This window comes from Sciurus vulgaris, assembly GCF_902686455.1.
Source record: "Sciurus vulgaris genome assembly, chromosome: 11".
NCBI classification, from domain to species: domain Eukaryota; kingdom Metazoa; phylum Chordata; class Mammalia; order Rodentia; family Sciuridae; genus Sciurus; species Sciurus vulgaris.
The window spans coordinates 119,141,354-119,159,505 of NC_136472.1; the positions used below are offsets into that span (position 1 = coordinate 119,141,354).

An 18,152-nucleotide genomic window follows, 5' to 3' on the forward strand; every position below is an offset into this window, starting at 1 on the left:
AAAGATTTTCTTATAAAAACAGAAACGGGGGAATGTAATGCAAAGCTGCTCCCCTGACCTTTCCGGTGCAGCCATTTTCCCCACCTCCCAACCACTTGTCAATTTGTGAACATCCTCGCTAGCTATTGGTTCATCAGTCAGCTTGCAAGTATCCTTCTCCGATATTGGTCCCCTGTTAGCCCAGCGGAATTCAATTGCTTTACTGTAGCTACCCCGCCATCTTTCCTCATCTTTCTCTCCTCCTCACTTTCTCTATCCTCCTGGCTTTCATACTCTCTCTAGCGCGCGCCCTTTCTCTTTCCCTTTCTTTTCCTCTCATTTTCTCTCTTACCCTGCAAGGAGACAATCTGTTTGCTTAATAAACTCCCTATGTGATTTCCCGTGTCCGGCATGGTTTCCGTGGGATCCCTTACAGATGTTCCTCCATTTTTTCAGTTTCCCTGAACTTACTCCAAGTATCGCTCAAAATCTCTAAGTATCCTCCACTTAGTCAAAGGATGACCAGATCTGGTCGTCTAATATTTACCATTCCCTGAACACCATGGCCGTTTCTTCTGATCCTGACCCTCCTGCTAGGTTTATTGACTTCTTCTTGGAGCCAGGTATCCACCAGCAGCTGCTACTGCTCCATCTTGGTGTTGCCCAAAGCTCGGTCCTTGTCCCCATGGGACTGCCAGGCCCATGGCCATCTCTGTCTACTCTCAAAAATCTTCTTACTGTAACTCACACCAGTCGATGCCAAGTCATGGTTTGGTGCTGTTAAAATATCAGAACTGTGTGCAGTGCAAGGCAAACTAAGGAAGACTGCCTCTCTTCTTTCTGTTACAGTTTATTAGAAAATTACCAACCCTAAAGCTTTGTTCCTGAGCAGAGCTTGTTCTGACTTAGGGATTTGCCATTGTGTTTTAAGATAAAGCTCTCTCAGCAGGCAACTGGCTTCCTCTATAAGTAGATTTCTAGAGACCATGTGTACATATATGAGCAGAGCCTGGATATGTCTAAACTCAATGATGGACCCATCTCCAGCTCAGAGCACAACCAAGAAGCAGCCACAAGTATGAAATTGGAAAAGCTGTGACAAATATTGAGAGCAGAGAGTGGAGAAAAGCAAAAGAGAAATTCAGCAAACAACATCTGAGGGTTAAATGCAAATGTCAAGGATCCTGTAAAGTCAGTTTTGGATTTGCATGAGGAAGTTCAAAAAGGGCGTGTGCCCGTTGCATATTCACTTCTCACAGAGAATTTGACCCTGACCAAGAGCTGAATGACTTGTCATGAAAACAAACAGGTTTATGTTCCCAGGGTGTCCTTTAATAAAACACAAAAGCTAATACAGCTCAGATTCATACAGACTTGCAGCCTATAGAACTTTCTAGAATCTAGACTATAAAATCCTTTCTAGGCCCTAAGACTTAAACAAAGGCTTCTTCTTAACAAGTCTTTGGCTGGAATATACATTTGAGAACAACAATATAATTAAGGATAGATCCACCCAAGCCAACGCAGCTCTTCTGTCTCTCAGCCCTCTTCACAGCTTCTCTACAGGTCTACTGATGCGCTCGCAATAGTAATGTGGGTGGTGATCTACCACTTATGAGCCCTTATCACCTACAAGAGAAGAAACTGTTCTGGATCCTTGCCAGTCTTGATCAAGGACTTGGTCCCTTTAGAAACTTCCAAAAGAAGTCCAATGGACCAAGCATATTGTCACTTGGGTAGTTTCCCTGATGATTTAGGGAATCGGAAGAGGGATCAAGACACACAGCATTTCACCAAAAAGCCCCCTTTGTCTCTGCTTTTGAAGCCACAATTGGGGACAGGCAGTTAGTGTAGAAATAGGGGATCGAATCAGATGGAGGAAATGGGGGCCGTGAAAGCCATCTGCCTCTGGAAGTTGGAGACTGCCCTGGGAGAATGGAATGTAAAGGACCTGCAGAGCCCATTGATAACCAAATTTACCTGCCCTTGTCAGGGACTACAGACAAGGAGATGCTAATTAATGCCCCCTGGGCCCTTACCTGCCTGAATTACCTTGGCCCTCCCCCTGCCCATCCCTTCTCACTTTATGCAAAACCAGGCTTAATCATGTAGGCAGGAAGAAAATAGATAAGGGGGAACAATGGGAGAATAAAACCTATAAAAAGGACAAGATTTGCTCAATCCGATGGATTCCCCCTTTGGGTCCCCTTCTTCCACCTGGGAGAAGTCTGCTTTTACTTTTCTTTAATAAAGCTTACTTTCTACTCTAAAAATAAATAAATAAATAAATAAAATAAATGGTGATTTGGATGAGCACAGTATGCAGTGTAGTCCTGCCAAAAGCTGCATAATCCTTGGTGTGGTTTGTTCCAAAAGGAAAGCTGTTCCTCTCAGGTGCACTGTGTTCTCTGGCCTGCAGCTCCTTTACAGAAGGTGGGTTCTCTGACTCTTCTGCCCCTGGACTATGGATAAGCATATGGCTGTAGTTGTTCTTCAGCATATTCTGAGATACAGGCAGTGCCATTTTAACTCTTTAAGGCCTGTTTTCAGGGAAAGCCTCTGTTGTTCCTGGACATGGCAGTTTAGGTCACCCGGTGTCAGAACAGAGCAAGGCAAGCTAGCACATCACTCAGTGCAGAGTGGAGCCACAGCAGTTTCCAATATCATGATAATACCTCCATTTACTGGTGACGAGTTCTGCTTCCTCAAATGTTGAAGCTTGAATGTTAGAGAAGCACACCAAGGCAAGCATATTAAGCAGATTTTAATTAAAGGTAATAATACAGACTTCTCCTGGGACAAGGGGGCCATGGCTAATGTTCTAGAGTCCCAAGAAATGAGCACATCCTACATCTTTTAAAGGTTAGGGTCTCTTTTGTTCTCCAGTTCTCTCTTCACTTATCTCTCTCCTTCCTGCCTACATGACTAGGCCCAGGACTTAGTTGCCTGTGATATAACAAAAAAGATGAGCAGCAGATGGTAGGGGAGGACCAAAGTGATTCAGGCAGGTAAGGGCCTAGGGGCCCTTAATTAGCATCTCCTTGCCTATAGTCCTTAACAAGGGCAGATAGCTTTAGTAATCAATGGGCTCTGGAAATCCTTGACATTCCATTCTTCCAGGGGCAGTCTCCAACTTCCAGAGGCAGATGGCTTTCATGGCCTCCATTTCCTCCATTTGACCCCATCCCCTATTTCTACACTAACTGCCTGTCCCCAATTCTGACTTCAATGAGATCCCACCAATAGGATCAAAAGCACCTGTGGGTTCTCTGGATAAAAGAATCATCATGTAAATCATAATCTATCTATGTTAACTTTCTCCCTTTTTGTTATCATATCATATTCAGTATTTGTCCAAACTTTAATAAGATATGAGGGATGAGTTGAGAATGGCTTGATTTACAATAGAGGACCCATTGCATATAGGATACTTAGAACAGTTTTGTGTGTGACACTGGAATAAAACTCAGTGGTACTTTACCACTGAGAAGCCTCCCCTGTCTTTTTATTTTTCTTTTTTCTTTCCTTTTTCTTTTCGAAATAGGGTCATTCATTTGCCCAAGTTGGCCTCAAATTTGGGATCCTCTTACTTCGGCCCTTCAAGTAGCAAGGATTACAACCTCGTGCTACCATGCCCAAAGACTTTGTTTCATATGTGAGCCTCTCACTAAAAGTCATAAAGTATGTGATCCCAGATAGAGAGGAGTTCATTTAGGATCATACAACTGCTTGCATGTAGATCTCTACCTAAATAGCATCCAAAATGGCTCATTGAGTATTTTTAATAACCACAATAGTACAATACTGATATCCATCAGCATTCCTAAGAAGCTTTCTATAGGCCAGGATACTACTGTGGGAACTTCACATTCATTGATTAACATGTGATATGCAGGTTGGAAAGAGAATACTGAGGTTCAGAAGGCTTAAGGTTATGACATCTATTCAATATCCCTAAGGAGACATGTACTAAACACAGTGTTGAAAAAGTGGAATTGGTATTTAAAGCAGTCACAAGGTGTTTTAGAGACTGACTATTCAGTGGGCACTTGGTGAATCTTGCAGGCACCCCCTACCCCGCTTTGGCATCTTGTCTACACCTTCTTTCTTCCCAACTCCAACTCTAACCCTTGACTGTATTCTTATGTCAGAGAGAAGCATGGCACACCACTGTGGCCTCCTGTCTTTTCCAGTAATAGGGCACATCAACAAGGAGGACTCCTACAGGCTATTCACTCCCCAAAAGGATACAGGTAAATCTGACTCAGGAACCATTCTTACCAGTGTGCTCTTGGTGGCTAGCCTAATTCCTGGTCTGCAGGAGGCCTTCTATTACAGCTTGTTGAACTCTTGAACCCTGACCTATCCCTAGTGGCACTGAAGAGCCTCCCTGTGACCTTGTCCATCCACTGCTGTGTCTGCAACCTTAAACTACGAGAATGAGGAGAAAGTCCCTTTGGAGGCCTCCTTTGTGTTCCCCACGGGTGAAGACTCTGCTGTCTATAGCTTTGAGGACTTGGTGGATGGGAAGAAAATTGTGGCAGATTTACAGGACAAGATAGAGGTATTAAAGATAAGTATATTGACTCCTATCTTATTATTCCTTTAATACAGACTCTTTATGTTTATTAGCAAGTGCCACTTCACACAAAAAGAGTTGGTGCTGAATTTTCTGTCTGGCACTTGATTATACCTTTTCTTTTCCCAAAATCATTTGGGGGGAATCAATTGGAGGCATTCAGAACATAGCTATGTGACAAGACAGATCACAGCTCCTCTTGAGTCTTTGCTTTCTGAGCAACTGGTCTCTTCATTCTAATTTGTCATTCTTTCCCAGTTTTTTCCTCATCTCCTTAAGCTCAAAAGAGCTATGACTATCCTATGTTCTGCCATATGTTTTCCTACATAGTAGATGCGGACCGGTACTCTGGAGATGTCTTCTGTTGCAATGTGGGGGAACTCCAGCCTGGGTCAAAGGTGGAGCTCACCTTGAGCTATGTGCAGAAGAAGCTGCACCTGGAAGCAGATGGGGCCCTGCGCTATGTACTCCCAGCCATCCTGAATCCTAGATACCTTCTCTCTGGTGAGTACCTCTCCCCTTTGAATATTCATGGTAGCATAAAAGAGGAATTTCCCTTAATAGTATGGATGTGACAAAAATTGTTGTCAGGGGGAACAGGACCAAGGTCACTCTTGGTAGAAGGCTTTGGAGCAGTTGTTTTGATCTGAGAACACTTGTCGTCCCTCTACAGGACCTGCCCTTCACACTCAGCATGGTCACCACCATCAGCTCTCAGCATGGCATCCAGAGGGTCCACTCCAACTGCCCCTTGAGGGCTGTTGAGTTCCTTGCAGATGATAAGACTTCTGCCCAGGTAATCAGTAGGAGAGGACTGTCGTTGCCAGGACCCTAGGCCATGGGTCTTGACTTTGTCCAACCCTTCCTATTGGTCCTTAATTTTCCCTGTTAACCCAGAAGTGGGTGCACTGTGCTCCCTCCTCACTCAGGTTTAATGTCCTCAGTCTTCTCTTGATTCCCCTCTCTGCTCCTGGTCATGCTCACTGTAGGTGGAAGCCTGTGGCCCTCAGTTCTGACCTCAGTTCCAGGCAGTAGAGTGATGGTTCTAACCTGGCTTCCTTGCTGGTCCCCAACTCAGGTTTCTCTGGCTGAAGGACACAAGTTTGACAGGCATATGAAACTCCTGATTTACTACAGTAAAGTGCACAGCCCCCATGTATTTGTGGAGATGGGGATGCCTGAAAAGAAGCCAGGTATTTTCTTTCTCTCTTTGTCCTAATCTCCTGGAAGATGACTGTCTGCCTTGGGGTCTCGAACCCTGGTCTGGAGCATAGGAGGCAGGCTCTCTACGTGATGGGCTATATGGCCAGCCGAGACTGTCTGCCTTGGAATCACCCTCAAGTGATCTTCCTTTCATTCCTTCTCTATAGTAACCAGTAAACATATCAATTTGAAATACTGAAAGAGGTTCATTCCAGCATGCAAAGTGGTCAGACTTGGGACTATCCTGTGGTGGTGTCTTGTAGGCAAGTATAAGTAGATTAGTAGATAGTTGGACAAAAGATGTGAACAAATAATTCACAACAGAAAACACAGGCAGTTATACACATGTGATGGTTATCAGTCTTTACAGAAATGCAAATGAAAAGAATCATGTGACATTTTCATGTTTCAAACCATGAAAAATTTCTAAATCTGGCAATGCTTCATGCTTCAAAAGGTGGTGAGTTTCACACTCTCATAGAGGACTCGTTGTGAATTATTTGGTATACAACTTTTCAAAGGGAATCTGTCCTATGAGCCCAAATCACTGAGCATTTGGGCAATTTCTAGTTTTGGAATCTTTCCTAAGGTAATACATGTACATATAAGTCTAGGCACTCTGTATCCCCTGCCATTTTAATTAAACCTAATATTGATAAACAGTAAAAATGTCTTATCCATGACTACATTTACTATATCAATAACAATGATTTATTATGAGAGTAATAAAATCATATATATTGATATATTGAAATAACTTGAAAGAAAAACTTCTGAAAGATAGGAAGGAGGTGAAAAGTAGTTTTCAAAAACAGGTTCCTACTATAAAATAAACATTTTAGAAACCTGTTTAAACATTATAAGACACCCGATGTTTGAAGCAGTAATTGTGACTAGACAAACACTGAATTGAGTTTTTAAAGTTCTTTTTTAATTTAATAAATTTGTTTTATTGATAGATTCACTGATATGCAAGCTCGCCTGTATTTTCTTTCTTCATTTTTATTGTGATAAAAGATACAAGGTTATGAAGGTTTTCTATCCCTATCACATCCAGCTCTGTGGTGTGGTGACATCCACCTGGCCGTGCACTGTCACCACCCTGCTATCAACACTCTTTCATGTCTCCCTGGTTTCCTCATTTCTAAGACCAAGTTTAACTTTTTAATAATGCTGGCCCCTTAGAGTCCTTTAATGTCTCCTATGTTCTAAATCTTCCCGAATACATGTGGACTTCTCCTTATAATTAAAGTGTCATAACCAGAGTCAGTCTGTTGCTCTCCCTTGCCTTCCTGGTGCTGGTTTCAGGGATCACACAGGGAGCGATACAGTCGCCAGGCAGCATTTTTCACATGGTGGAATGGAGGCATCCTTGGGAGCAGTTACCTTCACAGTGACATGACCAGGCCTAGGCTCTTGCCTCTGTAACGACAGCTGCTATGAGGCCCGCTCACCCTTTCACTGCTGATGTGTGGCCATGATGACTTCATGCTTGATCTCACAAACTGGCACACTTTGGGCCTCACATTCGTCCTTATGGCCAGCTGCCCATGCTGCCCTCACCAAGTGCCTCCCAGCCTCAACCAGTTTTGCTCAAACTCACTCCTCTCCCACAGAGCTCCTTGCTCTGTCTTTGTACATCCAGTACCTGTTTCTGTTTGTTTCCTGTGGATGAGCTCCTTTGATGCCCATGAAATTTCTAGTAGCAATTGTTCTAGTAGCAATTGTTCTAGTAGCAATTTCTAAATCACAGAAATTTTAAATGATGGACCTCTGTAGGTTGGGTGGGAATCTCAGTCTCTTTCTTTCTAAGAAGTTCCTTGGCCTTGTGCAAATTTTCTCGTCTATTCCCTGTGACCAGCTCTGAAAGAAATAGGGGATTGTCAGGGCAGCACTTGTCAGTCTTGTGAATCCTTCCAGTCGGAACACATAGGCCACATATTTGGTCTTGTCTACTTATTATTCTCTTATACACAAAGGAAGCAATAACAACCGTAAGTGGCAGCTTGACACCATAGGAACTTAGCAAAATGCCACACAAAACAAACCACTATGTGAGAAAAACACACAAAAAAATTTCTTTTATGAACTTAAAAATATGATGAAATGGTGTGTTTTAGAATTACATGTTTTAGTAAAATAGTTATATTAAAATTCAGGAATATTTTTTAAAAATTATAATTAACAACTTAATCTGTGTCAAGCTCTAGTCTGAACACCTTAAGTGTATTATATCTCTACACCCTTAAAATAATCTAGAGATAGCTATTACTCTCTTGATCCTTCAGATAAGAAAGCAAGCTATCAAGTGGAGGAGCTATTGTTTGAAATGGGTAATTTAAAAGCAAGGAAGCTGAGAGTTGTGGAGGTGAAGATAATTTGACTTGGCTTTAAGGAATTTTATTATGTAGACACAGTGCTTACCATGCATCTGACAGTGTTCTAAACAGTCGAGATGTAGCAGGGCATACTGATGCACACCTATAATCCCAGTGGCTCGGGAGGCCGAGACAGGAGGATTGCAGGTAAAAGCCAGACTCAGCAATGGCAAGGTACTAAGCAACTCAGTGAGACCCTGTCACTAAATAAAATACAAAATAGGGCTGGGTATGTGACTCACTGGTCAAGTGCCCCTGAGTTCAATCCCCAGTACTCCTCCTCCCCCCCCCCCAAAAAAAAAAGAAAAGAAACAGTTCAAATGCATTAACTGTCATTGTTTTCATTGTGACCTTTCTGACTTCTCAGGACAGGGCCAGTTCCATAAGACCAGATGTCTGTGAACATGGAATGGAATCCACCTTACCCATCAAAAAAGGCTACTTTTGCAGAGTGTACATAGAGATATAGATGATGAGATGTTATTGTTCAACAAATGTCAAAAAATTTGCTGGGGGACTCTCAATCAAAGTTTGTTTGATTATTGAAGTATTTCATGGATCAAAGATTAAAGTAAGCCAGTTCCTACAGAATCCCAAATCATACTGTGTCTCAGGGCTACTGAGAATTTAAATCTAGCATCCTGAAAGGATTTCTGTGTAAAAGCAGTATAATGGAATTTAATTCTATATCCTCTTAGATTCTTTGAACTATAAAGCTAGCTTTGATAAAATTAAGCCATTCTCATTTAATTTTCATCTCAATACTTGCGTTTGAATTCCTACATCAGCTTTCCCTTACTCCTCACAATAAAAACCCAGTTATCTGTGGCTTTGGCAATTTATCCACCCACAATGGTCTCCTCTGGTCTCCCTCTTCTCATTGCTTGAATGAGGCTATTAGAGTTCAGAAAGAATCTGAGGGCTCCCCTTTCTTCTGGGGATTATCTGCAAGTGCTTCTTACTCAAGGCACATGGAATTTCATTGGTTTGTGTATTGCTTGTAAATGCTTTCATAATTCATCAGCTTAAGAATTATGTACATGGGCATGATTTTTTCAAGGCTGCTAAAGACTTAAAACAATGATCTATGAGAGAAATTTCCCATTGACTTACTGCAAAGAGAAGATTTACCTCTACAGATAAACTTGTTCACTTCTTTGGAAAATTTCACTCATTTGCTGAGCTGTGCCTCCACCAGGTTCTGGTCAGGGATGAAGGGGGATTAGAAAAATAAAGACACACAAACACAGATTTTGAAGATTAAGATGGGATCAGGTGAAGTTCTGCTCTCTGATGGAGATGCAGATCTAAAGAGTCACACCAGCAATCTTTATTTATATATGTGTCATTATTGGGCTTAAGACTATGCAACCATTATTCTTTGTATTCAGGAAAGTTATAGAAACTAGGACATCCTATGTAGCTTTTCTGCAGTTGCAATCTATAATAGCAAAGTGCAGCATTAGGAGCTTTGTGTAACTCTCAAGAAAGTTCATTATTAAAACTTACTGTAAAGCCAGCAGGAACCAGAGAAGTGGAGCTGGGGAAACATTGTAGTTGTCCAGCATAAGAACTTGTTCCTTCCCAAGAGCTATGTGCCTGAGATCAAAGTCAGAGCTGATAGAACTCTTCCACAGAGCCTCCTTATGCAGGGAATTACCATAGCAGCTAAGCATCCTGTGCCCTAGAACAGGAACATTCCCAGGCACCAGGCATGCCACAGTCATGAGGTCATCAGAGACCCCCAATCTCAGTCACTGCTCTCCCATCCTTTGCCACCTCTCTCCACAGAACTGCTAGGATATTAGCTTCTAGTGGCATTGTTGTAATTATTGCTTTTCCTGATAACTTCTACGTTCCTTTTTCTCTTTTCTATCTGTTATATTCTCTTTTTATGTTTTTAACTCACCCCAAGCCCTTTGCAAGCAGAAAGTACATAAGGATCAAGCATAGATGTTTAGATTTGAATTTTTCCAGCTTCCTATCCAAGTTTGCCTCAATTTGTTTCTGTAGACTTTAGGATTCTTGAGTTCCCTTTGGTTTGACAGTGTCCCAATCTTTCTTTTATAGATTGCTTGATTAGTGGCCCATGTGCAATGGTGAGTTTCTATCAGCTATCCCAGAAGGTGAGGCATCAACGAGTTGTGGAGAATTTGTCTTCCTAGTTGATTACTCATTTAGAATGAGTTTGAAGAATGGATCTCAGACATTCGTAGAGATAGCCCAGGTAAATCTGGTTTCTCTTTTTCTGAGTCATATGAACAAGTGAGGTTGAATCTTAGGGGTAAAATTAGGATGCATTAGTAGCTGTACATCTGGTATCCATCTGAACAATAGCTGGCATGACCAAGCTGATACCATGGAGTGTAATGTGGCATAAATCAAGTGATGCTCTACACTCTCAAGAGTTAGGTTGGCAAAGTCTGTCTCCAAGGTCCTCACACTCTGTCTCCTCACCCTCTCTCACTTTTAGAAAGCACTAAGTCTACTGCTGAAGTGTTTGCCTATTGGCTGTTATTTCAATGTCTACAGATTTGGATCTTCCTATCAGACGTTCTTTCTGTAAGTTTTTTTTAAAAATTCACCTTTATTTTATTCATTTATTTTTCTTCAGTGCTGAGGATCAAACTCAGTGCCTCACACATGCTAGGCTAGCACTCCATCACTGTGCTATAGACCCAGCCCTCCATAAGTTTTTGAAAGGCCATAGGGAGTCGCCCCAAAAAAATACTTTAAAGGGAGAAATTAGATTTTTATAGGAGATACTGTGCAATTGACTTGGGCATTGATGAATTTCATATAGGATTATTTTCTGATGCCTTTTATTAGCAACAGGCAATGTCAAGTCTCAGTCATGCAAACAGTTCTGTTTGTTTCTTCAGGAAGAGTGTGAAGTACAACTCAGCAAACAATGGAAAAGGCAGTAAAGAGAGTGAAGCTTATGTGCTACAATGAAGGAGACAGTGACATCTTGAAAACACTCAAGAGCATTTACAGGAGACCCTCCATCCCAGGTCACACACTAAAGGTAGGAATTGGAACAGAGCTATTAAGACAGACTGAAAACTCTATCTCACCCCAGTTAGAATGGCGATTATCAAGAATACAAGCAACAATAGGTGTTGGCGAGGTTGTGGGGAAAAAGGTACACTAATACATTGCTGGTGGGGTTACAAATTAGTGCAGTCACTCTGGAAAGCAGTGTGGAGATTCCTTAGAAAACTTGGAATGGAACCACCATTTGACCCAGCTATCCCACTCCTTGATCTATACCCAAAGGACTTAAAATCAGCATACTACAGAGATACAGCCACATCAATGTTCATAGCTGCTCAATTCACCATTGCCAGATTGTGGAACCAACCTAGATGCCCCTCAATTGATGAATGGATAAAGAAACTGTGGTGTATATATATATATATATATATATTTATATATATATATATATATACACCCAATGGAATATTACTCAGCTATAAAGAATAATAAAATTATGGCATTTGCAGGCAAATGAAATTGGAGAATATCATGCTAAGTGAGATAAGCCAATCCCAAAAAACCAAAGGACGAATGATCTCGCTGATAAGTGGATGATGACACATAATGGTGGGTGGGAGGGGGGCAAGAATGAAGGAAGGAGGGACTGTATAGAGGGAAAAAAGGGGTGGGAGGGGTGGGGGGGAGGAAAAAATAACAGAATGAATCAAACACTATTACCCTAGTGTAAATGTATGATTACACAAATGGTATTCCTCTGCTTCATGTACAGAGAAACAAGATGTATCCCATTTGTTTACAATAAAAGTAAATTAAAAAAAAAGAATCTCTGCCCCAAGTTTTTTTGCAGTTTTTTTTTTTTTTTTTTTTTTTTTAATTTGTGTGTAATTCAGTCTTCTATTACAAAACAGGGAAATATCCTAGAGGCAGTTTTCTCCTTCCTTAGTTTCATCCAGTGACAAAGGACCTACCTTTGTTGATTACCCTAGAACCCTCAGATGAAGTTTGTTGGGGAGGAACTGAAAATCCCCAGTGTTCTGAGCAGACCCTGTTAGGACATGCTGTGAGTGATGGTGGAGCAATGGGGAGCTCGGGGCTTGTTTGAAGAGGCATCACAGCCTTTGGAATGAAATGAATGAAACCACGGGGGTTTCCAAGGGCGAATTCTGGCATGTTAAAATGAATTTCACAGAGGCTTGATGGAAGTTTTCTTTCTTTCCACAGCTTTTTGTCTTCACACATGAAGATATATTGATACTGATATATTTAGGGTGATGAAAGAAGTTCAGCGTAACAGCAAGAAACACAGGTATGAAGAGTATGTGATTTCTACTGTGGTAACCAGCCCACCATGCTTGCCACATGTCACCAACGTCACATTGCTTGCAGAGGACAGAATAACACAAAGATTTCAGTTTTGTCACTTGACCATTTATTTTTCTCAACACAATTTAAAAGTAGTTTTCAAATTACATCAACAATACAGCCAATTCATTCATTTTTCTAAACCACCAGAGAAAGAATAATTGAATACTAAGTTATTTCTCTTTTATTTTAAATATTTTATCAGAAGATTACATATGGAGAACTCCGCAATTCATAAATATCCAGGCAGGTGAACTATCACAGTGAGCACACTGCCACCCTGTCACAGGTCTGCAACCAGACTCTCAGCAGGCCGTCCCCTTTCTTTCCATCAGTCCCCATTTGCAATCACAACTCACTTACGCTTCTCCTGACTTGTAATACTATGGGATTTTTGTGTATGTTTTATATTAAAACAAGTGAGTCATAAAGCATGTTTTGTTTCTGTATATCTATTTTTCCCCCTCTTAGCAGTTTTTAGATTCCAGCGTCTTTTGCATGTAGCCATTTTCATTAGTGCAGTATATTCCGTGGAGGGACTATATTATAATTTATATTGATTTTGAAGCTGATGGAATTTGATTTGGCTGTTAGAAATAATGGTTCTATGAATGTTCTTATTTTGTGTACATGTGGTTTTTGCTTACATACATATGTATTGTGGATACTTCCTATGGACAGGTTTTACGTCCATGGGATCCATTATTGCTCAGCATTTGTTAGGCATTAGAAATAATCCAGAGATGATTCAAATTATACAAGAGGATATGTGTAGGTCATGAGCAAATGCTGCACTTATATGAAGGACTTGATCATCTGCATTTTTGGTTCCACATGGGGTTCTGGAACCAATCCTCTATGGATATGGAGAAACAAGTAATTATGCATATTCATATAAATATGCATTTCTTTGAGTAGACAAAGTTGTGAAATTTCTGGGGAATGCCAGATAGTTTTCCAAGTTGCTTTTCTAATTTAATTCATGTCAGATTTATAGATGGCTGCCAGTTGTCTCATTTCCCATAAAAAATATGGTATGTTTGTCTTTAATTCTTTTTTGTGTATGTATAGTTTTATCTCATTATGATCTTCCTTTAGTTTTCTGTTGACTCAACACATACCTTCTCATATTTGTTGGCCAGTTTGATGTCCTCTTTTGTGATATACCTTCAAGTCTCTTTCCTATTTTTATATATTTTCTGGTAGATTTTCTTTACTTACCTGTAATTCATTTTATAGTCTGTATACAAGCAAAATGATGACTACATGTTCTAGAAATTTATTTTCTTACTATATAGCTTGCCTTTTTCATCCTCAAAATGATTTTTTAAAATAGTAATTGCTGATTTTAATGCAATTCAATTTTTCAGTCTTTTTTTAAATGTCAAAATTGATTTTTGTGTCTCATTAAAATCTTTCCAAATCCAAGATCATGAAGATATTTTCTTCCGTTACTTTCAAGTAGTTTGGCTAATTTCCCTTTACAATATGTTATGAGCATGCCTACAGGTTACTTTTGTGCACTGTGTGAGGTTGGAGTCAGTTTTCATTCTTTTCTGTGTAGGTATCCTGTGTTGATCCTATACCATTTGTTGAAATTTTTGCCTCCCCTCACTAACATGGAGTGCCTTAAGTGTCACAGATAAGCATTTATGCGTACATGAATTGTTTCTCAAAACTCCTCTCCATTCCATTGGCCTGTTGTCTAGACATGTACCAGGACAGCATCAAATAATTTAACATAGCTTTATGGTTAACCTTGAATTCCATTAGACTAAGTCCTCTACTTTATTCATTTTTCAGATTGTTTTAGTTATACTTGGCTCTTTGAATTTGTATTTTAGAATTCAATTTCTAACAAAAACAGTGTTAGAATATTGATTATAATTGCACTGACTTTATTAGATCAATTTTGGAGGAGATGGTATTCGTTGTATTGAGTAATCTACTTATATGGGGGGACAGTTGTCCTCAATATCTATTCAGGATTTGTTCCAGAAATCCCTACAGATAACAAAATCTATGGATGCTCTTACATAAATGATTTTGTTCGTGCATACTTCTTTTAGGGAATAATGACATGAAAAAAGTCTGTACATGTTAAGTGCAGACATAATTTTGTGGCACTAATATCAATCAACAATTGAATATATAGATCTAAGCCTTGTGGGAACAGAAGGATGACTATATTTGTCCATTAAGCTTGGTCTTTCTTGATTTCACAAGATGTTTGCTTTCATATAGTATTCAAAAAGTTAATCCTATGGATCTGAGTGCAGTCATGCCCACCTGCTGAGGCAGGAGAATCACAAGTTCAAAGACAGCCTCAGCAACTTATGGAGGCCCTAAGCAACTTAGCAAGATTTTGTCTCAAAACTAAAAAAAAATAAAAAGGGCTGGAGATGTAGCTCAGTGGTAAAGTGTCCCTCATGTTTAATCCCTGGTACCCATCCTCCAAAAAAACAGAAAAAAGTTCATCCTATGGAAATGTTGCAGGAGTAGAGCAATGGACAATCACATCCCTGTCGCCTGGGTATACAAGTTATCAACCTTTCATCACATTTATTTTATCTAGATATTTTTGTTGGAAACACTTAACAGCAAGCTAAATATATCAGTCTTCATAAAGAAATAGGTATGCACTCATGTTCTGAAAAAAAGACATTTGGCTAAGTAACTATCATTAAACTTAATTGTTCTGTTTAATATTGAGATAAACCTTAACTGCAAGTCATTTTTGTCAGTTTTTCAATAATATTCTTTTTAAAAAGCCTTTTATTTTAATTTCTGTTCCAGGAACAAATGCAAGAAAAAATATTTTATTTAGTTGTTTTGGCTCTTTAGCTTCTCTACTGGAGTAGTTCCTCAGCTTTTCATTATCTTTCATGATATGGCCATTTTGAAAGAGAGTAATTTTTGTGGAAACTTTTTTGTGTTCCTTTGACTATTTAAATTCATGTTTTGGTTAATACTGACTAATTTTGGCAAACATATTCCAAAAGTATCACTGGACCTGTTGATGTTATCTTTCCTGATTTAAAGAGTGGTGTCTTTAGGCCTTAGTTTCCCTACCTAAAAGTTGTGCTATTAATACTATTTTATTGTGAGAATTAAGAGACTATAACTAAGGAAAGCATCAAAAGTTTTATTTGACACAAAATAAGTAGTATATTAAACTTAACTATTATTGTGATAATCATTTTTATTATCATCTTGAGGAAACATTTTAGTAAGTTCAAGCATATAATTTGCCATCAATAAAAACTTCCAGTTTTATTTCATACTTCAAAATATTTAAAAGTATACATACGAGCACTTGATAACAAAGGCTACAGTTTAGAGAATATAATATAAATTTAAAAGTGATGGCATCAAGATGCTGGCAGACTGTGGTCTTCTGGGAAAATGACCCCAGTTAGGTTACTTCAATGAAATGCTGGTGCTTATCCTCACAAGTTAAGAAAATTAATTTAAATACTGATGTGACTAGACCTGAAGATGATGACTTGTACTAACCCAAGCAGAAGAGACTGATGCATACATTTTTACAATGAGAATTTTTCATTCATGCCTTCTAAAACTACTGGTATTATCAATGTATTCTCTTTTTATAGACGGGTCTGTATTAAAAGTTAATTGAGGTTAGGAATATAGTTGGTGCTCTTAACTGGGACAAGATGAGAACATTCTGGGTTGAAGTGCAGGAGGTACATTTCTTCACCTTAAGAATGGTCTTGCCAATTAGACACATTGTCTCAGGAAGGCACTAGTCATAGTTTGCATATCTTGTTCAGTTTGCCAGGAGAATCTTATAGTCAGACCAACGTTCCAGTACCACTTCTAACACTTAGTAGACGTATGATATTAGACAGATTTCTTAAATTTTCTGAGTCCAAGTGAAATGTGACCGAAGCTTACATGTAAGGAGACTCATTTTACAGGATGATTAAACTGTAAAATTAATTTTAGAACACTTTTATGACTCCTAAAATAAAGACTATTCTCAAAAATGATGGTAATTACACTTTTGCTCAAGAAAGAAGACTATCTCATCATGTATTTTTTGGTCATTTTATGTTAATTTTCATAATTCTATTCTTTTTTTTTTTTTTTTTTTTTTGGCGGTGCTAGGGAATCGATCCCAGGGCCTCGTGCTTGCAAGGCAAGCCCTCTACCAACTGAGCTATCTTCCCAGCCCCATAATTCTGTTCTTGAGTGCCTGTATCTAACCACCATCATTTTACAACTTCAGATGTTTCCCATTTGGCATTGGAGAACGTGCCTCCAAAATCTTAATAAGAAGCATTGCCCGAGTGTCTGGAGGCACTTCAGAGTTCATCACAGAAAAGAACAGGGTGCAGTTCAAAGTGACGGACACACTATGCATCCAGAAGTGGGCAATTCAGACCAATTATATCATAGAGGGGTAAGGGGACACTGCAGCAAGGGCAGGAGTCCAGCTTGCCTCCAGCATACTTTTTCCCAAATCCCCAGTGCCTGGGCTGTCCTACGTGCAGCTATTTTATTTTGTCTTATAACAAATGTGTCCACTGTGGTATCTGAAGAATGCTATCTGGCCCCAGTAGCTGGAAGTCAAGAAATGAGATACGGAAAGAGGTTAAAACTTCTGTATTTAAGAGGAGACCCAGAGAATCTAAGAGCTTTGACTTTCACATTTGAGACTCCAGGTCTGTGTTACAGACCACATTTTGTACTACAGTCTGTGCTCCATGAAAGGATACAAAGCACAGAATAGAAACTGGTATGATATACGTCTAAGGGATGAGCAGGGGTGATAAATTGATGATCCATTGATAGTATTCACAAGGAGGAGACGATCTGTTTCCTTTTTTATGTCTCTTTTCCCCAGTTGTTGCCATCTCTTCTGATTCCTTTTTCCTGGGTTCTCCTTTCCTTAACTGTAATTTCATTCATGTGTAAAGAAAGAGGAAATAACATCCATATCCCCATGGAGGATTAAGGGCTAGGCATAATGTATTATGCCACATAGTCCCTGATCCATAATAGGAATTATCTCCTCTCTTTACCTCTTCAGGTTCTAAGGTCCCCGAAGCACTCTCTACAGTCTGTAGTAGAGGATGTCTCTCTGAGCTGGAATTTGCCTCCTTGTGTGTCTGCTAACATCCTTTCCCCAGAACGCACTGTCATCTTTAGGGGTCAGAGGTTGATCCTATAAGTCCCACTGATTGGAATGATACCTGTGAGTTCCTGTTCCTGATTTGTTCCTCTGGTCAGGGTATCTACTGCCCTGAGGGTCACTGAAACTGGTCTGTGTATTAGGATTTCAGCAAGAGATTGCATTTTCCAGGTAGAGCCAATCCACCATCTTCCTCACCATCTCATGACTGTTGTTTTTTGGGGGTGGTGAATTGCATTGCTCCCCAATTGGAATGTACTGAACTGGGGAGCTGCCTCTCTTCTGACCTTTTCCTGATGATCTCTGCTTTCCAACACTTTTCTCCAATTTTTAGGCAGCTGAGGCTACGGGAGAAATATTCCTCAGGTACACGCTCCAGGGCCAGAGTTTTAAGCAAAAGCTGACATTTTCTCTACAACCCAAACCAGATGCCAAGTGAGAATTCAACTTTCCTTTCCCTGGTCTCCTATTCCCTCGTCTCCATAGCTTCCCT

General features: G+C 39.9%; 1 protein-coding gene across 1 annotated transcript; it reads left to right on the forward strand.

Annotated features, from left to right (window-relative positions):
- Positions 1-541: 541 nt before the first annotated feature.
- Positions 542-17,712, forward strand: LOC306638600 (von Willebrand factor A domain-containing protein 5A-like; the record flags this gene model as incomplete). Its single annotated transcript, XM_079101799.1, is given in 10 exon segments — positions 542-602; positions 4,352-4,392; positions 4,394-4,556; positions 4,838-5,066; positions 5,183-5,354; positions 5,637-5,751; positions 10,210-10,265; positions 10,613-10,701; positions 16,754-16,868; positions 17,558-17,712. Coding segments are annotated over 10 exon segments (1,182 nt in total). The 3' UTR covers positions 17,699-17,712.
- Positions 17,713-18,152: the final 440 nt, after the last annotated feature.